The following is a 25,233-nucleotide window of genomic DNA, read 5'->3' as shown; positions in this document are numbered from 1 at the left end:
TCCTATCATAGTTTTAATTCATTAGTTTAAATTTATGGTTTAACTTTTTTAATTCTATGAAAGTGTGTGTGTGTCTGTATCATGCATTTTTTTTACAACTAGTCTGGCCCCCCCAGGTGTAAATTCCTGGTTCCGCCCCTGCGCACAGGTTACCCGTTTGCCAGGTCTATTATACATGTGTGCCATGTTTACTTTTCCTCACCCAAAGATAAGATGGTTAATTTCATCAATTAAAAGACATTTTTCATAGTTTGACCTTGAATTTATCTTGCCATGCCTTATAATTATAGGAGAAACAGAGAGGATGGAGACTATTTTAATTTGATAGGAATGAAATATTTTTAGTATTATTATATTAGATGGATATTATATAATACCCCTCATGTTTAACTTGTAATTTGTAAAATTACAAAGGATATTCTCGTATTACAACAAAGGGAATCTCATCATATTGTTGCGACCATGGTTTTAAATTTCGGATTTCGGTGGGGACCGAAACCGGTATTTGGCAAAATTAAATATTTCGCCATTTACCAAATTTCGGTAGTTTCGGTCCGAAATTTCTGTCCGGAATTTCGAACGGGAGTACCAAATTTCAGAATTTCGGTCGAAATTTCGGTTTTCCGTATTTCTGAAACGGTTACCGAAACCGAAATTTTAAACCATGGTTGAGACCATGTTTTGATAATGAGACAAATATCCCTATTTTATAAGTTTCAATCAGCTGTCAATAGACTCAATAGTCAATAGCCTTTGGCGGCAGGGTTATAAACCGTTAAATCAAATAAAACAAGGAGGTTTAATTACTTAATATCAGTTGCTGTGGCAAGATATATTGGGCAAGGATAAATTCACACCCTGTATGATAATTCGCACCCCTTTAACGTGAATTGACGTTAAAAAGCGTTACAATTCTGCCTCATAAGTCATAACCTCCTTTAAGGGGCGCGAATTATCCTAGAAACAGTGCCAGTTTATCATTTCCCGTCACATTCCAATGAACTTTTCGATAGTGTCTACTTAAATAAGTGTCAACAGACTCTGTAGTCCGTTAACGGAGCCTATTCGGAGCCTACCCCGTCTCCTGTGTTTTGTGCAACCCTAGCAAAGGAAGAAAGGCAAACGCTCGATTTTCTCAGCAGAATCTTTGATATCAGAAGGAAGAAAAAGAGAGAAATGGCCGGAATCGGACCCTTGACCCAGGACTGGGAGCCCGTTGTGATCCGAAAGAAGGCTCCGACATCTGCCGCCAAAAAAGACGAGAAAGTCGTTAACGCCGCTCGCCGTAGCGGTGCCGAGATAGAAACCATCAGAAAAGGTTACGATTGTAATTTTATGGATTCTTATTTGCTCTATCTATACATCTCGATTTTCTCCAGTTATAAAGCTTATTGTTCCAAGGTTTATGATTCTCTCTCTCTCTCTCTCTGATTATGATCTGGCCTTGTTAATCGATTGTCTCACATAAATATGGAGACTGTAAATCAAGCTTTATCTATGGATCTCTATTTTCTCTAGTTATAAAGGTTTTTTGTTCGAAGGCTTATGATACTCTCTCTCTCTCTGATGATGATCTTTTTTCTTTTTTTTTTTTTTTTTTCACTTGATAGTTAGGTTATGATTCTGTGAATCTGTCGCTCAGGGAAAATATTACTCTCTCTCTCTGATGATGATGATGATGATGATGATTCTTTTATTTCTTTTTTCAGTTAGTAGTTAGATTATGATTCTGTGAATCTGTTGCTCTGGAAAAATGTATGGATCTGGCCTTCTTAATCGATTCTCTCGCATAAATATGGAGACTGTAAATCAAATATGTTATTGAGTTGGTGATATCGTGTGGACTGGTAATAAGGATTTCACGGTAATAGAAAGATTATCCAAACCCTATTTGGAACTCTAGGCTTCCGTTGTTGATGTATGGATAGCACTTTAGTGGTTGAATATGAGTTGTTTTTTAGAAAGTCAATTTATGTTTGGCTGTTGATACTCGTATCCCCGTCCCAGGAGAGAAGTAAATTTAGAAAAGAAAGATTTATACGAAAGAAAGCAATCGGTTGGAAGGTGAGCAATGAGGGCAGCATTATTCATCGATGAGCATTGATTGAAACATCTGTTTCCCAAAGGCCTGTTCCTCGTGTGTGATTATCTCTGATCCCTTGTGATGAGGCGTTATTCGAGAAAATTTTCTCTGATTTTTCAATCCGCCCTGTGGATGCTCTTATAGGAGTTATACAGTAGTTTCCTAATCTATTTAAATGACTTTGTCTACAAAACTTAATCGTAGAATTTTGCTCTATTACATAATAAGATGCATTTGATAGATGCAGTCTCTCTCTCTCTCTCTCAGTAGAGTGTTGGTGCTTACCATTATTTATCTTTTGCAGGTGCTGCTGGTACAAACAAAGCGGCCTCAAGCAGCACCACTTTGAATACAAGAAAGCTTGATGAGGAAACAGAGAATCTTGCCCGTAAATACTTATGGCTTGCTACTAATTTTGTATTTTTCGTGCAGGATAAAATTTACATTTTCCTATCTCTTATTGTTGTGAATTTTAATTTGTGGGTTTATTGTTGATCCACCCTATATTTGGAACATCATCATGGGCATCACCTTTAATATTGTGCTGAAGGACATTTCATCATGTTTGAACCAAACATTTATTTTGTTGTGATGGAATGATGATTTTTTTTTTGGAAAGATGATGGAATGATGACTTCTGCCACTGGTATTTGATGATTATATGTTCCTTGCATTTCTATTTGCTTTCTTTAGCTGTGTATGCTTCCATGTCAAGAATCACCATTATAAGAAAATCTTCCTTCACCACATAACAGGCATGCATCTTTTTGGCATAATCTGTTCAGACTCAAAATTGATGTTTGATTTATCACACCTTTTTTGGATAAATTATAGTGGTATGTAGAATGAGCTTCTACAAGTGTTTTGCTAGGATGTGTGGGGAAACTTGCACTCATAGTTCTACTTGTTGGGAGAGATGACTTGCTGGCTGATAGCTAGCTTGCAAACTAAGACATCGCATAACAGGTTGATGCCATAAAGTATGGAGATAATGGTTTTTTTATTGGAAATAAATACATTGCAAGATATAAATGGTTCTATTTTAAGATCACCATATACACTGACCAAACATTTTGTCTGTGGTTCTAGCTTGACAAGAAAATAGTGCACCATGATAGGTTGCTTAGAGAGAAGGGAGGGAAAGGTGAAACCACAGTTCAAAATAATAGTAGCGCTTAATGTACTTGCTGGAGGCTAGAAATGACTGCCCATGAATAGGCTGATACACTTGCTCAAGGTCCCATACAGAGGGATACACTAGATTTTTTACCACATTTTTATGTTTACTTTTATTTCTAATGATTTTTGGCACATTTTTTTCAACTGAAAACTTTGATTTGATAATTTTAGCTTGATTTATTAGGCGTCCAGTGTGAGTGAGCTTGTCAGTGCCTTTTTATGCATGCCTGTTTGTCAAGTTCTTTTCCTACTACCGAACTAAAAGCATAGAAACAATTCTTTTCACAAAAGGAATGATCAAACGAAACAATAAAATGGTATAATACTAACAAAAGTTGTACTGCAAAAGGCAAGAAAATAATGCAATATAAAGTAATTAGCGCCGTACATATTCTTCCCAAAAATAAGAATTTCATGCAAAAAAAAAAGAACCAAAAAAGAGATGAAGGCAAAACCATGAATTTCAGCTGTCAAGTAACCTCTAATAATCGAAGAGTAATGACCCAAGCTATACTGAATCTCCTAAGGATCCAGCCCCAAATATGTCTGACAATCCTGCAATGAAGGGACAAATGATCTATGTCTCCCTCGCCTCCATGTATAGAGCACAATATTCCATTATTAAAACCTTACAGTTTCGCAGGTGATCGACTATTAGGATTTTATGCTGGAACTTTGTCCATCCGAACGCATAGACTCTCGGCATCGCTGGAGTGCTCCAATAACTTAACATTAAATCTACATAATCAAAAATGTAAAACCATAAATCCCTAAAACTTGTAGTTTTAATTAATCGTGAATTCCTCTTTACTATTTGTATTTTGTAATCCATAACCTACATTAACCCTTCCTCCCTAACCTATTATAACCCTATCTCTTTCTAACGCTTCTTGTTTGCTTCCAATGAGGCATATTATATGCTTCATCTTAACTTTGGATGACTCTCCGTGCATTTTTCCTTGTTATTTTTCTCAAAGCTTTTCACTGCATTTGTCTCTTTACTAGATACCTTGGTTCTCGCTTTCACTCCCCACATTGCTTCTTGCACTCGCTTCCTACTTTGGAAACAATGATTTAAAATATTAAACACAATATGATAGTCATTCACAACTAGAACAATTTTTTTAATGGCTTCACAACTAGAACATTTGTAACTCAAAAGTGTAACAGATCTGTAATAAATGTGAAAATGGTTCCTGTCAATCTCTAAATATCAGCCAAATGGAGAAAAGAAAGGTTGCTAATTTGGGATGCGAGTGTTGGGTTGTAAGGAGGTGAGGGGAATGTTACGGGGAAGAGAGAATGAGAAGAAGGGAAGGGGAAAGGGTAGAGAAAGAAACAAAAGAGGAGTAGAGAGAAGAAAAAGGTGAAGAAAGAAGGGGATAAGTAGAGGAGAGAAAGAAACAAAGTCTTGGGACATGGGGAAAGCGTGGAGGAGGAAGGGGGAAGAAAAGAGAGAAGGGCGTAGGGCGTACCTAGGGAAGTGGTGGCACTGGTGCCTCTGGGCTTGGGTCGTCCACCAAAGAGGAGAGAAACAAGAGGGGAAAGAGTGAGGAAACGAAAGAGGAGAAGGGGAGGGGTGTGGCGACTCCAAGCCAGTGAGAGGAGAGAAATGGGAGAGAAGTGGAGAGAGAAGAGAGAAGATTTTTTTTTTTTTTTGGGGGGGGGGGGGGTGTTTTAAGTTATGGGCCATGTGAGCCACTAGGTTTTAAATGGGTTTAGGGCCACAAGTGGTGGGCAAGTGGGTAAGTGGTCACGGGTCATGATGTGGACATCCCCGTTATGGGCCATGTGAATGTTTACATAATGGGTTTAGGGCCATAAGTTGTGGGCCATGGGGAGTGCGTAAGTGGTCACGGGTCATGATGTGGACATCTCCTGCATCTAAGTCCAATCAAACACAACAAATAGCTAAATAAAAGTTTATAAGTGAAATAAAACAAATATAGTTAGGATAACTAATCCTAAGGCTAAATCACATCAACTTATTGTACAAATCTTGAATAGAGTAGCCATTGAATTCTATTTTTTCTGGAAGCCCACAAACAAAACAGACTTCATATCCCAAAAAACTTTGCTGGGAGAAAAAACAACTTTTTCATTTGCAAGAATATAAAATTGAGGAGACAAAGCAGACCCCATAATCCATTTCATCTACTTATCTACAGCGCCCATCCTCCCCAATAAGTAATCAACAAATCCCCAATGAATCATATCATATGCCTTCTCTATGTCAACCTTACAATTGATCCCTAGCTTCCCTTCTTCCTAGGCTCAACGCATTCATTTGCAATTAGCACCCCTAATGTATTTTACGGCCGTCTACAAAAGCACCTTGGTGAGGGAAAATCACCTTCCCTAACACTTCACACACTTTAGACACTAAGATTTAGCAATGATTTTATACAAAATGCCCTCCAAAGTAATATTTCTGTAGTCCTTGATTTCCACTGCGCATTTCTTTCTTTAGGGTGAGCATCCTTGTCAATGTGGTCATTCACACAAAGAAATCACATAGCATCCTCATAACTTCCTCCTTAATGAGGTCCCAATAGTCTCGAAAGAACGCAAAAGTGTGCGATTCAAAAGAAAGAAAAAACCATCAAAAAGAATCCATTCACACCGATGTGTTAGCTGACACTTTGAATTTACCGTTGTGCACGGGGGTGACACGTATCGACACTCCTTTCGACAGTTGTAAGCATACTGTTGGAGGTTTCGGACTTAATGTGGGATGTGTCAACATGTTTTTTGTACTATCAAGTATGACATATTATTTTATTATAGAATGTCGTGCTTACCTGTCTTTTTTATTATTTTATTATTTTATTATTAACTCTTGTTTTAACTATTCTTTAATTAATATTTATTATTTTCTCCCGCCCCTCCCCCACATAAAAAAGAAAGAAAATCTAAAACCCTAAACAAGCTTTTCCTCTGATATCATATTCATTGTATCCTACTGGCTTCTGATGAATCTCTCTTCTTCGATACCATCGGTAACCCCCATCTCCCCAAAGACTTGGCTCTTCGTTCCTGCTACTCTACCAAAAGCATTCTTTCTCCATTCCTTAATGTTGAGCTTCAACTGATGTAACTTCCTAGCCAAACTCAACTGACCTCTCTAAACCACAAATACAACAACAATTGTGAATTTTGCAATGTAGCTCTTCAATCAAGGTTAACCAGAAACCTGTCGATCATAGTAAGCACTGGTTTAATACTTTAATCCTCTTGCTGGTCCACGTGAAGCGCAGCCCATAGGGGGGATAAATCTGTATGACACTTCTGTAAATGAATTTTGTGAACTCTTTTATGCTTGTAGTTATCAGTTATTCTACCGGCAGTCCGTCTCTCATGTGAATACAATTTAGTGTTAAAATCCCCTCCCACACACCATGAGCGAGGCTGCCTGCCCTTCTCCTCATCCTATTCAGTCCACAGTAATCCCTGTCTCTGGTTCCCGGGACCATAGACATTGGTCGGGACCCAGTTAAAAACCACCCGCTCTAGAGGAGAGCAACACAGATATCAAATCTGGCCCCTATGAAGATAGGCCATCATCGCCTCATCAGGATCCCATACCTTTAGCTGACCTCCGGATGCCCCTCCTGTATTAATGGCCGCTCAACTGTTGTTTCAACTATCCCGCATATGGCTAACAAATCATATCCAGTCTAGATTCCTCAATAAGGAGATAGCTAATCCTCCTCCTGGTCACTTCCTTGTTCGCACCCTTCCTATCGTCTGTTCTTAGACCCTTATTTTTTTCGGACAAAAAAATATTGCTTTTTTCTGTTGCCGGGGTACATGAACCAATTATTAAACCCTTATATTCCATGATAAAGCTTCATTTAGAACCATTTTTCTTGCACGCCCCCTTGGTATTTGCCACCCTGACCTCCCTAGCTACTTCTGCTATAACTGACTTCAAAGTTTAAGATTTTTATTCTCCCTGGCAATTCTCTTATTAACTTCTTCTCGGTAAATGAGACCCCCACCAATCTCCTCATATTCAGCAGTTTAGGAAGCTCTCCACCTCCATTTTGCTATCCAGAGAGTCACTAGAATAGGAAAATGGAGCTCAGGGACGACACTACTTTTTCACCCATTTCCTCTGCTTCAAGCCACATCCTCCATCTCCCTTTCTCATCCATTGGAATGCACCGAAAGGGTTTCATATGGACATTTGGGTGCTTAGATCCCTTTGCCTTGCCTCTCGAATTATTTCCTCCCTCCATTTCTTCGTTTTCTCCCTTTTCTGTAAATGCCTCCTCAGCTTCTCAATCTTCTTCCATTTAGCAGTTCTAAGCAAATGAGGTCCCAGTTAAATAATTGGACACATCATCAGCCAGCCCCTGTTCGGCCAACTCCTTCAAGCAGAACTTTGAAGCAGTTCCTCATTGGCAACCGTTCTCCCTCATTAGGTTTAACGTCCTGAAGCTACCCATTTATTATTCAGCATTGCAATGTTGACTGAATATTATGCAGTTCGTGACAATCTCCGTGGCCTATCTGACTTAATGTTTGTGGATGCCAAATTGTAGAGTAGGCATGCATAGGAGATGGGGAATAGTTGTAGTTTGGGGAGCCAATGTTGACTGAATGTTCCACAGCTCGTCTTGTTATATATGGATGCCTTTGGTTGCCAAATCATAAACAGGATATGCATTAGCCTGTTATAAGTGGATTGGCCCAACAAGTGAAGGATTTGATGGAGTTTTTTTTTTTTTTTTTTGTTCTTTTGAAATTCTGGAAGCTCTGGGGTTTCCATCTCTGAGGGGAAGGAAAAAGTTACTTTGTTGATGTGTAAGAAAATATGGAGAAAAAAGTTACTTTGATGTGTCCATTTTGACATTGATGATGGGAAGAAGGTACGTTTTACCTTTGAAAGTTCTCACCTTGCCTTCTTTGCACAGTCTGAACTCTAGGTTTCATTTGTTCTCTGTAGATTCAATTGTCTTGATTACCTGTTATATTCATGCAGTATTATTTAAGCATTTTCTTAAACAACTGCATGGTGATGGCATATTGTTTACAACTGTTATTTGTTTGGTAGAATAAGCTGCCATGGGTTTCTTGTTAATGTTTCAATAATGAGTATCCATATTTCAATTTTAACTCTTCTGATACTTATTTCACGCCAGATGAACGAGTACCAACTGAACTGAAGAAGAGCATCATGCAAGCTCGAATGAATAAGAAATTCACTCAGGCTCAACTTGCACAGGTACTTTCTTGCTTCCTTATACCCTTGTTTGTTTATTTGAGTCTTAGGGTTTTTACATACATTGGAACGCCCATCCCTGGCAGATGATCAATGAGAAGCCCCAAGTCATACAAGAATACGAGTCTGGGAAAGCCATTCCTAATCAACAGATTATCGGCAAATTGGAGAGGGTTCTTGGCGTAAAGCTGCGAGGGAAGAAGTAATGGCAGTTGAGTCTCTAACAGCAAGTCTGTACAGGGAAGCCAAGTTACTTGCATATGTAGCAGGGGTGACTATACTTGAGGTTGGCTAATCTTAGATAGGTGTGTGCATGAACTGACTGTGTTAATACTTGTGAGAAACTACTACAGTGTGTCTTTAAAACTTGTGAATTCCATGACTATATTCTTGAGGTTGGGTAATGCTAGATAGGTGTGTGCATGAACTGACTGTGTTAATACTCTTTAGAACTTGTGAATTCCATGTCATTTGTTGTGAATGAGGATTGTTTTGTCCTGAATTATGATGATTTAATGGTTTCCATTTGAATCAGCCTGGAAGAAACAGAGCAGTGGAGGTGGGCTCTGCAATTTGATTATTTGGACCATTTACCTGGTGGCCCCCCACATTAGGCGCCCTCTCATTGGATGACGCCTATGATCTTGAGTATTGGCCTGCAAATGGATGGTTTGTTAACATTAAAGTATAGCCAATCAGTGTTAATGCCCTATGCTCTGGAGAGATTTTTGGGCGTCATCCATCCGTTGCAGCGCCGTGATTGAACAATTCGGATAGCCAAATCACCCGTTGCAGCCGAGTGATTGAACAATTCAGATCGCCAAATCACCGGATCAACTACCTTTTTACATCTCATTTCTCGGATTTTATTTAGAGCTGAGTAAATTTTGTGGTCAATACTAGTACCACTAGAATGTTGTTAAAATGATATACTGTTGTGCATCTAATGATAGGTGTACTTCAGTTGGCGCTTATGACCACTTCCTCTGTTTTGTTCCCTTTTAATGGCTCTGCCCATCTGCTGAAAAATAGAAAAAAAAGTGGCTCTACTTAAATTCCCCCCCTCTAACAGTTTCTGTGAGAATGGTTCACTGCTTACACGGGCATTTTTGGGGACACAGCCTCACCACGGAGGGGGGAGGGGGGAGGGGGGAGTGGGAGACTAAAAAACGAATGGGGTAGTTCATCCAAATAAGTGGGCTCTGCCGTACTATCTACGAAAACACACTCACCTGTCTATAGAATCTCATAAGAAGTGCCTAAACACAACTTTGATTACATAATTTCTACAGCCTTGCACTGAAAAAGTCCAGAACCTGGTTTTCATGGTACTTGGCTCAATCATGGCACGACCAAGAGCTATTACTCTACTCATAACATGGACCTCAAAGCATTCAAATGCCTGGAGAGATAGAGAGATAGAGAGAGAGTGTGTTCCTGACAGAGCTCCATATTCATACAGAAACACATTTACAACATGCTCCATCTTGTACCATAAAACTGTTAATCAAAGAAGCTGTTGCTAAGCAACAACATCACAACATACAACATTCAGAGATTAAATAAGAGGGATTCACTCACAGGCCAGTTTCGTACCAAAGCTTGTAAGGCAAATCGCGAATGCCTGAAAGGCGGACAATGGCTGCCTATAATCCATGGTGAAAATATCATCCCCTACTTTCCCAAACTGAAGCAGCACAGTATCTTCATCTCCTCTTTCCTCCGGTTGGCTTGGATCAACCGTCGCAACCAGCTGAAAATTCTTCACCGACGCTACCGTCACTCTCCCATGGAAATTCAAGCACCAGCACTGTAAGTGCTCGTGCCACCTCGGAGCTTTGTTCTTCAGAATTGCACATCCAACACTTAACTCCGGCTTCTGTGTATTGCAGTCTTTCTGAGGTTTATCAACAGTTTCTCTTCTCGGAAGGCATTGGAGTGTGCAAAGCATCCTTCTGGGTCCTCTTGACTTCAAGAGGTTGAATTTGTAAGAGACATGTCCGATCTCAAAGCTACCTGCAGGAACTTGGGGGGAGATTTGCTTACTGGCAAAACGGCGGCTTGCTCGATTGCTCGAGGGCTTTGCACCATCATAAGGTGGCTGGTTGTCATAGATTGTGAATTTAGTGCCCAGGAAATCGGATCTGCAAAGAGAGTAGACGCATTGGAAAGAAAAAAATTGAAATGTTCTCTCAGCATGATTACATACAATATAGAAATATTTTGCAGATACTATCTGTACATGTGAATCCAACTGTGTAGAATTGCCAGACATAAAAGGCTGTTAACTGGCACAAGGAGAACTGTATTCAATGGAAGGGGACGTCTTGTCCCATTACTGTAATCAGTCATTTTTATGAATAAAATTTCGTTACCTTTTCTCGGAAAAAAAAACTTGATATATTTTTGAACTCTAATAAAATTCATATATTGTATTATAATAATATATGGGAAATGTCCCAAAACAATCTCAGGAGCCAATTAAAGAAAAAAAGACAGCTGGGTTTGTGAAAATATCAAAATATGGTTGTGCTGATAACATTTCCCTAATATAATCTATCAAGTAGTTTTAGGGCATTGAGAAATAGATTCTTTTTAATCTTTACTTACCAATACGTTAAAAAAATAAATTGATGCATGTATCACCAAAATTACCTTCTGTTTTTCGTCAATATCAGAGGAGCAATATGCAAAAATATGCAACTGTGGATAGCTTCCTAGTGAGGTATTCTATTACGAAAGCCATGCAATAGAAGATCTTATTATATAGTCACAGTTTCTTACTACTCGAGTGCACGCCAATGACTGATCTTATTACATCGGTTCTAACTGTTTCATATGTTAATTGAGCCTATTTGCCTATGAAACTCTTTCCTACTCGCATAACACAACTTAACTTATCCACTACGAGGGCATCACTGGAACATCATTAAAATCGGTTGCCTTTCGAAAATGTCATCATGTGGACATTAACAAGCCTTGTGACATTAAGGATCAAGTGGGATACAAGATCGAGATTCAGGATCGAGTGGGAGCCTTTCCAGTATCTTTTGACATGTAAGAAGGGCCATCAATAGTGAAGCGGACGGGGTAGCCTTTTTCCAAAGGCTTTAATGCCATTTACCCAGATTCCCCAACATTTGGAGTATTTTTATTCACTTTTTTCGGTTACAGCCTTCTATGTGGATCTCTGCAGATTCACCGAATTTAATACATCAGCTAGCAAGAGTCCTATGTATAGAATCACTAGAGATTCTGTATCAGCATGGCTTGTTTATGCAAAATTGGATCTATGCATAATAAATGAAAATCATTTCTAAAAGTAGAACATACTACCATAATGAACATTAATAGTACTGGTAAAGAACATGACACAAACTAGTCATTCACTAGAACAGGACGTCTAAAAATCAAGCAGGTAGAGTATGCAAAGGCAGAAAATTTTTGAAGGCTTACCTCAACTTTCCCACATATGCATTACTTCCTTGAGACAAGTCATCGGCATCCAGAGATATGATATACTCAGTGTGAGAACCATGCCTAAACTTTCGAGCAGCTAAGAGGAATTTCCCTTTATCTGCAACTGCTGCAAGAACAATTCATATGAGCTGAAACTTTGCACACTCTAGAACAATAGTCAAGAACAAAATAATATGAAACATAATAAAGAGGTTGTGGAAATTATTGAAAAATGAAGGCGCAATTTAACAATTGGAAAATTTTCTCTCCAGAGTTAAAAACTGCCAGTCTGCCACAAACATTACAGAAACATAGAAATTGGTTAGTCTGAAACCCGTCCGGAACATTCCTATGCAGAAAATCCGACTCATTTTCCCACCTCTCAATCATATGCGGGCCTTTTCAGCTTAGACTCCAAGAAATATGAAATCGTAGTTGTTTCTAGTTCAGTTATTCATTCACATACAACTGTACCTATTAAATGGATGTACTTGGTTTCTGCAAATTCTAGAATAGAATTATAGAAATTGATTTTTCCAGCACGGATTACCAAATACAAAGATAAATTTGATTTATTCCATGCATTACTACTCATGCATTTAGAATTTCACATACAGCAAAATAGGAAATCATCACTTTCAAAGGCATTTTAGCAAGAAAGATCCTCTTTTAATGACTAAACACAGATGAGGCAACTTTGAATATCCGGTTTAATCCTTACACAAAAGGCCCATCCCAACTGTGCGTGCATCGCCCCCCACTGTGTGTGTGCATTACCGAGTACCTTTTACTAGCATATATAAGTATAAGCCATCCCTCCCGCTCTCTCCCAACTGTGTGTGCATTGCCGCATGCCTTTTTGGTAGCATATGTATAGACACACATGCAGAAAGTAGTACGAAGATGTGCATGAGCCAATTGAAGACACCAATGATTGATGTATTTAACTGGTTCTGACTAATATAGAGAAGAAGTCGTGAAGAATAAAATAACAATTGATGGAAGCTGACTGAATCAGGACAAATTGGGATTAGAGTGTGGTTAAAGAATCTGATCCAAGCTGGGGGGGAATTTGAGGAGCCAAGTAAATAAACCCACCTGAATGTCTGAATGTAATTTAAGACCTGCCTACATGCCTGTATTGCAAATTGCAGGCGAGAAATACCTTTGCTTTAGGCATATATAGCCAGTAAACTGTGAGGGCATGGTCCCACTTGGATAGCTGATCTTGATTATAAAAAAGGCCCTTTGAAACTTAAAAAAAAATTATGCAGCTGTATGAGAAGTGCTAAGTATGGTTTGGTAAAGCAATGGTCGTCTCAAGACTCAGCTTGCAACAGTTTTTGCATGGACTGAAAGCTTTTGTTTAAGGTGACCTAGAGTGATTTCAATTACGGATACCAATCTACAGGTCAATGTACTAAGTATTATTAGATCAAAGTCGTCATTCTCTTTGTGTCAACCCGTTAAGCATATTTTTTCTTAGCTCTTAGCATTCAATCTGATATTTATGTATATTACATTTCTCAAAACTTGTACGGATGTGGCTTAGATGTTGGCCTGCTGCCTAATCATTGGGGTGAAGAAGCTGACTTGTTTCTATAGGAGGCTCATTCAATGAAAAATTCCATGAACAATTTGCTGAAAAGAGTTACACGGCCTGACAAGATGAATTGCATTTCATTTGCCATATCCATCAGTATAAAATTATATAACATTTTATATCCAACATTATAAATAAATACTATCTATTAATGCAAACCCACAACAGTGGCTGGACTTGGATGAATCACACATATCATATTAAATTGTAAGAGCCAAACATCATCGCCTTTTTCTGATCAGACAGTGATCATCATACATATATGAATAAATTCAGAATAGATACACAAATATGATTGTATGGTAAGTCATTGGAACTACATCCCTAAAAAAATAAGTCGCCATGTTTTTTCAAGGTTCTTGAAAGAGTAAAAACTTAAAAATGCCCAATTACAAACAGTGCAAGTCAGAGTCAATTGAGAAGATTGAAAATGTCAAACCAGTTTTTGTTGGGGTGTGTGAAAGTCTATGTGTGCGCTTATAATATACAAAAGAAATATATAATATAATATAATATATAGGATGAAATTCTAGGCACAAAAATCAGTTCTTTTTTCCTCCTGCATTCCGGTCTTGCAAGTTGCAACTAACTTAATATATTCAACACATACACACCAGCATGCTAGTAGGAGACCAAGAACAGTGCAGAAAAATCAGATAAAAAACTAATGGGGCAAGTAAATCAATTGCATCTTGAAATTTACTTACTCTGAGTCAATCCAAGATACAGGTAAAACATTGAATTCCTCCTGTTCCTCTTTATAAAACACTGAATAGGAAGATCCCGAGGCCCCGGCTGCACTCAACAAACAAATCCAAGAATTAGATCTCAGAACCAGCAACCAAAATAGGAGAAAACGTTTTCATCACTTACATTATGCATACTTCACTAACATTGAAACTCTCTACAAATAGCATAATGGAATTCCATTACAGACCACAAAAAGGTTTGAATTACAGTTCACGCTTGTATTCTATAAAAGGTTTGCATTACAGTTCGTGTTTCAAGCAAAACTGATAATAGGCATCAGATTAGGGCAATCATTTTCGTCTTTCGCGCAAAACTGATAATAGGCATCAGATTAGGGCAATGATTTCCGTTTTGAGATCATTCTATACTAGCTTCTAGAAACCCTAAAACGTCTTATCTATAGATATTTTCATAGAAGGATAAGCCCTCCGGCTTTTAAAATGCGAACAAACAAAAAAGGAAAAACACGAATCGATTAGGATCGACTAGTGAGAATCGATCCAAAGCATCGATTAACAACCAATTTATGAAATAATATGTCCAAAACATCGATTAGCAACCAAATTCTACCAGATCTAGCCACAATAGATCCCAAATTATAAGGCAAAAACCAGAAATTGCTAAGAAATCACAACATATAGAGAGAGAGAGAGAACCCCTAACGAACCAGAAATTGCTAAGAAAACACAACATATATATATATATATATATATAGAGAGAGAGAGAGAGAGAGAGAAACCCTAACGAACCAGAAATTGCTAAGAAATCACAACATAGAAAGAGAGAGAGAGAGAGAAACAAACCCTACCGAACCAGAAATTGCTAAGAAATCACAACATAGAGAGAGAGAGAGAGAGAGAGAGAGAGAGAGAGAAACCCTAACGAACCTGTTTGAGGTTAGAAGGGAAGGTGATCTGACCGTTCTCCTGCGGAGGCTTCACGATCCCTCTAGTAATTTCTCTCCATCTCTGACAAACACAAGCACAGGCCACAACGTTCTTTCGGATCGGCCACCGATCTTCGGTCGAATCAACGTTCCGGATGATCACGCCGAGGAGTTCCGGGAGCATTTTGGACCATCGATTTTCCTGGATCGGATCGGAAGCCACGTCAGCATCTTCTTTCTCAACCAAACCCTTATTTTCTTCCTCCTCTTCTTCTCTCTGCAAATCTCTCAGCTCTCTCAAGGCATTATTAGGTGACGCGCTTTTTGACGTGATTCTGTATAAAGAGCGAGATCTAGAATTGGAACCCTTACGAGAGAGAAATGCCTTTCTGAGAGACATTGAGAGAGAGAGAGAGAGAGAGTTTGATTGATTTTTGAGGGAGGCTGAAACGAAGGGAGACGAAGACGCGATGGGACTTCGTTCCTATCCTTTTTTGTTTGCTAGGGCTTATTATTTACGTTTGGGTCTTTCTGACCTGGTCTGGATTTTTCGAATGGGAGATGATTTTTTCACCCCTCTCTAGGATAACGCGCCCCCTCCCTGGTAACGTGAATTGTGCGCAGATTTAATGCTTTTCGACCTCAACAAAAAAACACGTTAACAGTGGGGCGCATTATCTACATGTGGGACGAAAAAGAAATGTGATTTTAATTGGGAGATATTTTTTCAACCCCCTGTAGAATAACGCGCCCCACTGGTAAGTGGTAACGTCAATAAAAACACGTTGACAGTGGGGCGCATTATCCTACAGTGGGGATGCGACAAAAGGAACCCTGCTGTTAAACGCTTTTCGGCGTCAACAAAAACACTAAACAGTGGGGCGCATTACCCTACATGGGGATGCGAAAAAGGAACCCTGCTGTTAATCGACTTAATGCGGTGCAAAAATGATAAATCCACGGTAGATTACGGATTTGCCCCGGGTTCTGCCGTGAAAAGGGCTTAAAACTGGAGGATTAAACTGGAAAGATTCTTGCTTTCAATAGATTAAACTGAAAAAGGGAAAGAAAACACAATGTTCCACCGCAGCTGTTTCTTGTAAGAATAACGAGATTTTATACGGTGTGAGCCCTTATAGTCCGGTACGGACCACACTATAGGATAATCCAAACCGTCCATGTGATGAGCCATAACATAAATAGAAACCTCTATAGATCGGAGGGCTCGGATCATCCTATGGAAATGATTTTTTAGGCAAAACCTATTTATGTTATGGCCCATGACATGAACGGTTTGGATCATCGTCCATACAGTACTTTTCGAAAAGGGTGATGATTTTTCACCCCTCGGGCATTAAGCATGCCTCCCCTGATAAGGTGATCTGACGCCTTATGAGGGGAGCGCATGCGTAATGTAGGGGGGGTGAAAATATCATCTCCCTTTTTGAAAAATAAGGGACTATTACACCATATAAAATCTCATAATTTATTACCAAAATGGGAGCATCAGAGAGAGTACTTTTGCAAAAGAAAAGAGAGGGAATCAGATCTGCATTGCTTTGTTTTACTAATGACACACTGTACACCTTTTGCACTTTTTACTACAGCTGTTAGAGGCTCTACGCTTATTGGGTGGACAAATTAGCAAGGCAATGAGTAAAGACTAATCATCAATCAAACACAAAAAGCCGGGAAATAAGGGCTATTGATATCCGCAAGATCATGTTTTGATAATCGGGAGAACTTACCTTGTTTTCAAAACATTGTCGGTTATTAGTAGTAGGAAACAAAATAGGGAAATTATATCAGCACAACCATGTTTTGATATTTGCACTAACTCATCTTGTCCTTTATAATTGAAAGAGCTAGGTCTCATAAGTCAATAAAAAAGAAAGACAAGCTGAGTTTGTGAAATTAGTAAAACTTTTACCCACTAAAATAATTTATCAAAACTTGGTTGTGCTGATATCATTTCCCATAAAATATTTTGTCGTCTTGTGTAGATTTTCAATGTTACAAAAATACCCTTCATATATAGACATAAATGAATAAAAATAGGGAGGATATTTTCATACATGAGCATCCCTCCATTCGGATCTAAGCTGCTCCATTGGATTTTACAGCTAGTTCTAGCTTCTAGGGTCACTATCTGAAGTCTGAACTCATCTTTTCCTACAAATGAGGAGTGCCATTATTAAACAAGAGTACAGATAGACCTTCCCAACATTAAATTCTAAAAGAAGAATGATACATGCACCATTCCTGTTAAAGTGTTAATAGTAGCACCTGGGTTGGTTGTGCTGCAGACTGATCGCACCAGGGGCCCCATTAGGGACTGGCAATGGTCCAAAGTTTTCGTGATCAGAGAATCCTAACCGTTTAATAAGTGGCATAAAAGTGAAAGGCTAAAAAAGAACTAAACCTTTCTTATTTTGATAAGAGAATCCTAACCATGGGTGGGTTTGAGCAACCGGATGGGGTCTTAAGTTCAGTGTGAGATTAGAGGAATGCTAAGCTTCAGCAGCGGGTCTTGCCTTTCATTGATCTGAATCGTTCACTTGATAGTCCTTGCTTTGGATCTCCTATCGCTCAAAAAAATACTCCAATCAAATGGACGGTTCAGATTAACAAAAAACAGGAGACGGAAACCAAAACCTATCAAATGGACGGTTCGGATCGATCAAATGTGGGACCCACTGTGCAGCAATGTTCATGGCACAATATATTTGAAATGATGGAGTGCCCTACTGAAAGCGTTCATTATAATAGCGAGAAACAAAATCAACGCCTTCCACTACACGAGCAGAGAGAAAAATTCTAAGTATTACTTGATAGGTAGTAAATCCACAAGATGATCCTAATTAACCAATTAATAGATTGTAAGGGGAAGGATTTTGTCTTCCCATGGCGTATTAATTGTGGAACACACAAATGAAAAGAGGTTAAACGCCAACAGCCGCTAGTTTTGACTGTGGGTCTACTGAATTGTCGCGAGGGTTGAGACTTTGACTTGCTTTGGTTGAACCTTCATCGGCAGGTTAGTAAGGTTACCAAATCTGCGGTCACCGTCAATCTAATTTACCTGCCTAATATAAAGATAATGATATTTTCACCCCCTCTGCAGTAGGCATGCGCCCCCACCCCCCCCCCCCCCCCCTTTTAGCATGTGCTTTAATAGTTGAACATGGTTCGCAAGATAGCCCCATAACTACTACCATCATAATCTTTGCCTTTTCTCTCCTATGTGCATAACATTCTGTTGGTTTTTAATCTCTCCTCAAAGCTCCACGCCGCCAACCCTAAAGGCTATTCCAGAGTTAGGCAACTGATTAACTATCAAAACACATCAGATTTGAGCTGCACCACTTCATACAAGAAAGCTATTCCAGAGTTGTTTTTGTGAGTTCCAATCAGTAGTTTTTTCACCATGTCGAAGCAATCAACTTTGGTTGAGCTGTGGAATAACACCAGGGATGTCAATATGAAATTTGGTGGGCACCATGATACAATATAAGAACATCATGGGGCATCCAAACACCTCCTTGCAAGCATGCTACCACAGTTGTGATATATGTGGTCTCAGCATAGATCGCAAGAACAGTCCAACATTTGAGGATCGTCTTCTTGACATATTCTAGGTTCAGTAGATTTCTTAACTTAGGTAGCCGATAATGGGAATCTGTGGCTTTTCAGAAGTTCTGGTCACTGCATATTCAATCTTTTGAACCAATGCACCAGTCTTCAATTAAGAAATCCGAAGGATAGGTTAAAGATGTGATTGATTTGTGGGAACTCTCTAATGCAACAAGCAACAGCATTAAGGAGAAGTTACTGGTTATCTCTCTCTCTCTGCAGTTAACGATTACCATGTCCAGGCCCAAAGATTACAAGTCTGATTTGGAAGGCAATACTCTGAGAAGGATGATTATGAAAATTGCCAAATAAAAGCTATTCAGGAATCACGACGTCAAAAGGATCAATTTGGAACAACTTACATATTATTGTGTTTGTGCCACTTTATAAAGGTGTTGTTCAGATGCAGCGATCATCTTCCAGCTCACCCAAATCCATCAATCGTTCCCATCAAGATCTTCTTTCAGTTCTTTGTATAGCTGTGGTTGATTGGAGATGTTTTACATTCTCTTGCTCCTCTGTCCTGTATGAAGGAGAATTCCAATATAACTACATATATTTCTCCAACCAAAATTGTTATTCACCACCACTTTTAGCTAAAAGAAATAACAAGAAAAATTAAATCTCAAGCACAGTAGAAAGTGATTAGTTGGTGATCTAAATTCTCAAGGGCTCTCTACAAACCATGCTTTGATACCAATTTGATACAAACTTAGGGTTTGCGAATCATTTCCTCAGAACTAAGGAGCAATAAAAAAAATTTAATTCAGTTTCATAGTAAAATACATGACCATAATGAAATAAACAGCACATAATAATCAATTGGTAACAAGATTTTCATAAAGATCCAGAGCTTTTAAAATAATCATCGGTAGAGATCAGCTCATCCAAGTAAAGTGCCAACAATAAATTTTAATCAAAGGAAAAGTCAGCTAATCACTCAAAGAAAATACATAACTACGGTACAAAAGGTATCTAGCAAGATACAGAAATGATGGGGCGATAGGTTCATGATGTGTTGCAAGGAATAATGGGGTGAAAGATTGAGGATAAGGTTGAGAAGAAAGAATCAGGGGAATATGGGTAGACTAATGAAAAAAAAATATGATGGATATGTGCTTGTGATGTCATAATCAGACATCGGACGTCGTCATGCTGCAGGGGTCTCTAAGAGGAGAAAGAGAGAAAGCTACAGTAGAGATAAAAGGTGGTTAATCTTAGCCAATATAAGGAGAACTAAATGAAGAAAGAATTGGGATCAAGAAGGATTGAGATCAAGAAAAGATCAAGATAAAAAAAGGTGGAATCAAGATCAAGGGAAAAAGATAGGGAAAAGGGGAGAAAGGGGAGAGCAGTTTATCAACCCAACCAAGAAGAGGGAATGGGGAAAAGAGAGGGAGAAGAGAGGAAAAAGAAATGTGAATACAAAGAAGCAAGAGGGAGAGGAAGGGATGAACGTAAGATGGAAGGAGGATGGTGAAATGGACAGTGGAAGGTAAGAGGAGAATGGAGAAAAGGAGGAAGTATGATAGAGGAGGGGAGCAAAAAGAGAAGGAAGGGAAAGATTGAATGGAGGTGAGAGTGGAGGAGAAGGGAAGATATGAGCCAAGAAGGGGGGGGGGAGAGAGAGAGAGAGAGAGAGAGAGAGAGAGAGAGAGAGAGATCAACCACCAAAAGGGAGGGGGATTTCCTTCACGATTTCAAATTTAGGGTAAAAATTTGCGAATTATCAACTCAAAAGATTTTCTATCCGGATTTTTAGCCATATACATAATAGGCTCTTCTCCTAGATAATAACTAATAGCTACATCCCCTAGTACATAGCATGATTCGAGGTGAGGCTAAAGAGGAGTACTTGTATGGTGGAGGGATTATGTTTAAGTGGGGGTAAGGTAAGTGGGCTACAATGGTTTTAAAAGGTGGTAATGGTTAAAAAGGGATCTTAAGTGGGCCAGGGCTAGAAAAGGTTTTAAAAGAGGGTGATAGGTCATTAAAAAAGCTGAAAGACTAGCAAGGGATGATGTTGCAAGGAAGGGTCTTCAGTTGTTTGACTTGCTTCCCCCTTGAAAGGTTGTACTTTTGTTTTCTTTCTTCTTGTCTCCTCCCTCTCCTGACCTCCTAGGTTGTGGGGTCGATTCCTTTTTCCTTTAATATATTATTTCATCATTCAAAAAAAAAAATTAGGTTGGTTATGGTAGGAGGATATGGTGGGGCATATGCTGGGATACGTCCCACATCTAGACTAAATAAAATACTAATGAATCAAATAAAATGCTAATAAAAGAAAATAACACATGCCCCATAGTCCAATAAAAAAAAAACTAAATCCAACAGCCAAGATGACTGAAATACTTAATCACATCAGAAACCAATCAAATTCTCTACAACAATATATAAGGGAGTTATCAAGAATTCAAGATGCTATCTCATTTCATCCTCAAATTTGGATAGGTTAAATGAACCTACTTATTTGAGTTAATCTGCATTTATTCTTTACACGAGATTGATCGCACATATATCAGAGAGAGAGAGAGAGATTGATTGATTGTTGGCATATATGCTAGTTCAAAGTTTGAAAATGCAGTAATCCCACCCAATCAGTTTCAATCAGACACTTTCAGGTACAAGAACAATGCTGCAAAAAGGGCTGAATATTCATATCACTTAAGGTCTCTCATTCAAAAAGAATGATACCGATTGATTCGGTATGGCAGTTGCAGCCCACGTGAGTACTTGAACTTCACACAGTTAGAAATCAACTAGAAGAACAGCCATGAACTTGTTTTTCCTCTGTTATGAGTAAAATCAAACAAAAGCCTGGGTCATTCCATTTTAGAACCGAAATATTATGCGAAAACCTAATCATTTTTATGAGTAGGATACTACCGATCAACAATTGTAATGACATGGTGGCAACTACAGTAAACTTCATTCACAATACTGGCTTGAAAAGAATGCACAAATTATTCTGCAAATTGCACTGTTTGACTGCCCTACATTCCTCCCCTTGTCTCTAAGATGCAAAAAGCATCCCATTGTCTTCTCTTTGCTATGGCGCATACTAAGTATTGCTGCCCACTTCTACACACAAATATTATTGAAAAGCTGCATATTTATAGATACTTCATTGTAACTGTTTACCAGTTGAGGAAGGAGAGAAAACAAATATCAGTTCTATCTATCTCGTGCCAGTAAAGCTTTATTCCTTCTTTTCTAACTATAAACTTGGAAAATACAGATATTCACCTACAGAATAGCATACATAGACTGTGGGTGGGTTCTAACTACTGCTACAAGAAGTAGGCCAGTAGATAAACAAAACAAAAGGGAGAAGAAGTAAAATGAGAAACGTATGTATGATACAGATTACAGAACTCCAAGAAACAATGAAAAGAAATAAACAATAGGAAGAAGAGAAGAGCATACTTCTTTCTCCCTATTCCGTATCAGAGGCTAGATGTGCGGAAGCAGATCTCTGCAATACTGGCTTCAGTTCTCGATTACAGAATTCCTCATACTTTTCTATATCAGATACTAGATGGGCGGAATTAGATTCATCATAAACGAGGTTCTGCAATCCTGGCTTGAGCTCTCTATTACAGAATTCCTCATACTCTCCTCTATCCCCTCCTTTCTTCCTAACCTCCACCACAACCAAAGACGGTGTTAGTTCGAATATCTCCGCAGCAACCTTCAAAGGCCCCTTCTCCCCTTCTCTCGAACCCTCCAAACTCACCTGGCAATCCTTCTTCCTCACAGTAAAACTCACAACTTTTGCAATTTCCTCCAACTTAGATATAATTTTCGATACCGACGCACCAGATACAAATCTAGACTCCTCACCTCTCTCCTCAAACAATCCAGAAAGATCAAACCCTGGCGAAAACGAAATGATATCAAAAGCATTTAGGCTTGCTGGCCTTGGTAACCCTAGAGGACGTTTTACAGGTGAAGAAGGTTCAGATTCAGATTCAAATTTCATCCGATCGAGATTTTCCGGCTCATATACATCATCATCAACATTACAGAACTGATCATTCTCGATATAAAAACGAACTTGTTTAAATCCTTTCTTGAACCAGCAATTCTCCATGATCTCCGGTATAGTAATTCGAGTTTCAGGATTCGTATCAAGAAGACGAGAAAGAAGACGAGTTAGATCGCGCGAAAACCATCTCGGACAACGAAATTCCCCTTTGTAAATCTTCCTATACATAGCCATAACATTCTGATCATGAAAAGGAAGATATCCAGCCATAAGAACAAACAAAATCACACCACAAGACCAGATATCAACCTTTGATCCATCATAACCCTTCCTGGCGAGAACCTCCGGTGCCACGTAAGCAGGAGTACCGCAAAACGTGTGGAAAAGTCCGTCTTGTCGGATCTGATCCGATACGGCACTCAATCCGAAATCCGATACTTTCAGATCTCCATTCTCGTCCAATAACAGGTTTTCCGGCTTCAGATCTCGATGATAAACACCTCTCGCGTGGCAAAATCCAACGGCTGAGATCAGCTGTTGGAAATACTTTCTCGCAGATTCTTCTTTTAATCTTCCTTTGGCTACTCGATTAAAAAGCTCTCCTCCTCTAACGTACTCCATTACGAAGTAGATCTTGGCCTTTGTAGCCATGATCTCGAAGAGCTGAACGATGTTCGGGTGCCGAACACGGCGGAGAATCGAGATCTCGCGTTTGATATGAGCGATTAATCCTCCTTTGAGGATTTTCTCTTTGTCTAAAACCTTGATCGCAACGCTCTCGTTTGTTTTCACGTTCCGAGCATGGTATACCTTCGCGAAGGTTCCATGGCCGAGTAGTTTTCCGAGTTCGTACCGGCCGAGAAGAAGGGCTTGAGCCTCCTTCTTCTTCATAATCTCCGGTAACTGAGTTAAGAATTCCGATTCAGCCCCATTTATTCTTTTTCGCTCCCCTCTTGTTTCTTCGTCTTTTCCCCGCGCCTACGCAGCGAGAGACAGAGAGAGAGAGAGCGAGAGCGAGAGCTTTATGTTGACTTTAAAGAGGTCGGTGAAGGACTTAACGGCGATTAATGACGGTGACTTAACGGCGAAATAAAGAACGTGACTGAAGAAGTACACGCGGAGGATTGCCGTTTGCCAGCTCAGCGTTCGAACGGATCTTGGTCTCGCTTACTTTGGAATGAAGGGCTAAAAAAGTAAAAATCTAGGCATTATCACGTTTTGATAGTTGCGCCGACTTATCTTGTCTTTTATTATTTAAACAGCTGCAAAACAGCAAAAGTTGTTGCAGACTTGCTGTTCAAAAGCTATCAGAACTCAGAAGCCAATTAAAAAGGAAAAGACAAGCTTAATTTGTGCAATTATTAAGAACTGGTGTGGCGATGGGAAATGATGAAATGATATCAGCACAACCATGTTTTAATAATTGCACAAACCCTACTAGTCGTTTCTTTTAATTGGTATGTGGGAGCTTTTTGGAAAACTGTAATAACATTTGAAAGCTCCTTAAATGCTAAAAGACAAGCTGGGTTTGTGCATTTATTAAAACATGGGTGAGTGGATATCATTCCAAAAAGAAATGTGGCATAATATTATTTGCTGATGTGTATGATTCTAAGCCAGCTGGTTGGCCGGCATTTTAGCTACTTGGCAGATGTATTTTTGGGCGGCTTTTGGAAACAATGGCAGCATTTTCATTGGCAAGGTAATCGGCCGAACCCTTCGCTTCCCAACAAGCCAAGCCAGCCGAGCGACAAGTTTTATCTTGCTACGCGGAAATTCACTTTTACAATCAGTAGTAAAAGGCACACTTTTGAGTCCTCGAAGAGCAATGTAAGATCGAGACCGTTGGTTGATCTGGTAGAATATCATGAGGCCACGACCATGGTCACTGTTAGTCCCTAAACAACTTTTATTAGTAGACCTGTTTGTATTCCAGGAAACGATATGCTTTTTTATTTTCTTACCATTTATTTAGTGGCCAGTGCTAGGGGTGCAACTCGGGTCGGGTCGAGTTCAGGTCGGGTTCGGGTTGAGTTCTCCCAACCTCGGCCAGGTTCGGGTTGAGGGTTTAGGCAACCTGACCTGAGTGAAACCCAACCTTTTTTATCAAACATTTTTTTGTAAGCTTAAAAACTTGTGTTGGGTCGGGTTGAACTCGGGTCGGTTCGGATTCGGGTTGGAAAAAAACAAAGAAAAGAGGGTTCTTAGGGTCAAGTTAACCCTCATCGGGTTGGAATCTGGTCGGTTTGGTTTGGGTTGGCCTCAACCAAGGGCTATGGCACTTGAAAGGGAAGGGGGACAATTGCCCCCTCAATTTTTTGGGAAAAAATAGGCCTTTATTTTTCAATATTTTTTATACTTACCCTCTTTTTAAAAAAATATGCCCCCCTTTCCAATCACCCCTAAGATTGAAAATAAAATTTAC

At 39.2% G+C, this 25,233-nt stretch overlaps 2 protein-coding genes, 1 long non-coding RNA gene and 1 pseudogene across 6 annotated transcripts; 1 reads left to right on the top strand and 3 right to left on the bottom strand.

Moving 5' to 3' along the window:
• The first annotated feature begins 1,035 nt into the window (after window positions 1-1,035).
• Window positions 1,036-9,558, top strand: LOC143890360 (multiprotein-bridging factor 1b-like). 2 transcript variants are annotated; one of them, XR_013255180.1, is made up of 5 exons: window positions 1,036-1,318; window positions 2,388-2,471; window positions 8,410-8,492; window positions 8,576-8,794; window positions 9,025-9,558. XR_013255180.1 is itself a non-coding variant. In XM_077395004.1 (4 exons), the coding sequence occupies exons 1-4, from the start codon at window positions 1,177-1,179 to the stop codon at window positions 8,693-8,695; spliced, it is 429 nt and encodes a 142-aa protein (XP_077251119.1). In that variant the 5' UTR covers window positions 1,036-1,176; the 3' UTR covers window positions 8,696-8,991. The 2 variants fall into 2 exon arrangements, 1 of the variants encoding a protein (XP_077251119.1); XM_077395004.1 differs by lacking the exon at window positions 9,025-9,558 and having other exon boundaries at window positions 8,576-8,991.
• Window positions 3,557-4,907, bottom strand: LOC143890361 (uncharacterized). The gene is made up of 2 exons (XR_013255181.1): window positions 4,738-4,907; window positions 3,557-4,320 (listed from the first exon to the last, which is right to left on the bottom strand). It is a non-coding gene; the product is annotated as an uncharacterized LOC143890361 (long non-coding RNA).
• A 350-nt stretch (window positions 9,559-9,908) lies between the features above and the next one.
• TLP7 (tubby like protein 7) lies at window positions 9,909-15,700 on the bottom strand. Of its 2 annotated transcripts, none has more exons than XM_077395002.1 (4): window positions 15,189-15,700; window positions 14,259-14,346; window positions 11,946-12,075; window positions 9,909-10,633 (listed from the first exon to the last, which is right to left on the bottom strand). In XM_077395002.1, exons 1-4 carry the CDS (start codon window positions 15,585-15,587, stop codon window positions 10,063-10,065), a joined length of 1,188 nt encoding a protein of 395 aa, XP_077251117.1. In that variant the 5' UTR covers window positions 15,588-15,700; the 3' UTR covers window positions 9,909-10,062. The 2 variants fall into 2 exon arrangements, with proteins under 2 accessions (XP_077251117.1, XP_077251118.1); XM_077395003.1 differs by having other exon boundaries at window positions 11,946-12,072.
• A 3,400-nt stretch (window positions 15,701-19,100) lies between these two features.
• Window positions 19,101-23,815, bottom strand: LOC143890358 (CBL-interacting serine/threonine-protein kinase 12 pseudogene; annotated as a pseudogene). Its single transcript, XR_013255179.1, has 2 exons — window positions 22,247-23,815; window positions 19,101-19,343 (listed from the first exon to the last, which is right to left on the bottom strand). The product of XR_013255179.1 is annotated as a CBL-interacting serine/threonine-protein kinase 12 pseudogene (transcript).
• Between the last annotated feature and the right edge of the window lie 1,418 nt (window positions 23,816-25,233).

Source organism: Tasmannia lanceolata, unplaced genomic scaffold (assembly GCF_043159265.1).
Source record: "Tasmannia lanceolata isolate RefF3 unplaced genomic scaffold, GAP_Taslan_0.1 ptg000013l, whole genome shotgun sequence".
NCBI lineage: Eukaryota > Viridiplantae > Streptophyta > Magnoliopsida > Canellales > Winteraceae > Tasmannia > Tasmannia lanceolata.
The sequence above is the reverse complement of the archived record's forward strand: the minus strand, read 5'-3'. Positions and strand labels throughout refer to the sequence as shown.

What these genes read in the sequence shown, in the direction of transcription:
- TLP7 (XM_077395002.1), bottom strand. Translation starts at nt 15,587, where the DNA reads ATGTCTCTCAGAAAGGCATTTCTCTCTCGTAAGGGTTCCAATTCTAGA. An exon ending in TCCCTTCTAACCTCAAACAG is followed by an intron (nt 14,347 to 15,188) that starts GTTCGTTAGGGT and finishes TGTTGAGTGCAG; the next exon opens with CCGGGGCCTCGGGATCTTCC. An exon ending in GTATCTTGGATTGACTCAGA is followed by an intron (nt 12,076 to 14,258) that starts GTAAGTAAATTT and finishes TTGTTCTTGCAG; the next exon opens with CAGTTGCAGATAAAGGGAAA.
- LOC143890360 (XM_077395004.1), top strand. Translation starts at nt 1,177, where the DNA reads ATGGCCGGAATCGGACCCTTGACCCAGGACTGGGAGCCCGTTGTGATC. An exon ending in GGAAACAGAGAATCTTGCCC is followed by an intron (nt 2,472 to 8,409) that starts GTAAATACTTAT and finishes ATTTCACGCCAG; the next exon opens with ATGAACGAGTACCAACTGAA. An exon ending in CTCAGGCTCAACTTGCACAG is followed by an intron (nt 8,493 to 8,575) that starts GTACTTTCTTGC and finishes CATCCCTGGCAG; the next exon opens with ATGATCAATGAGAAGCCCCA.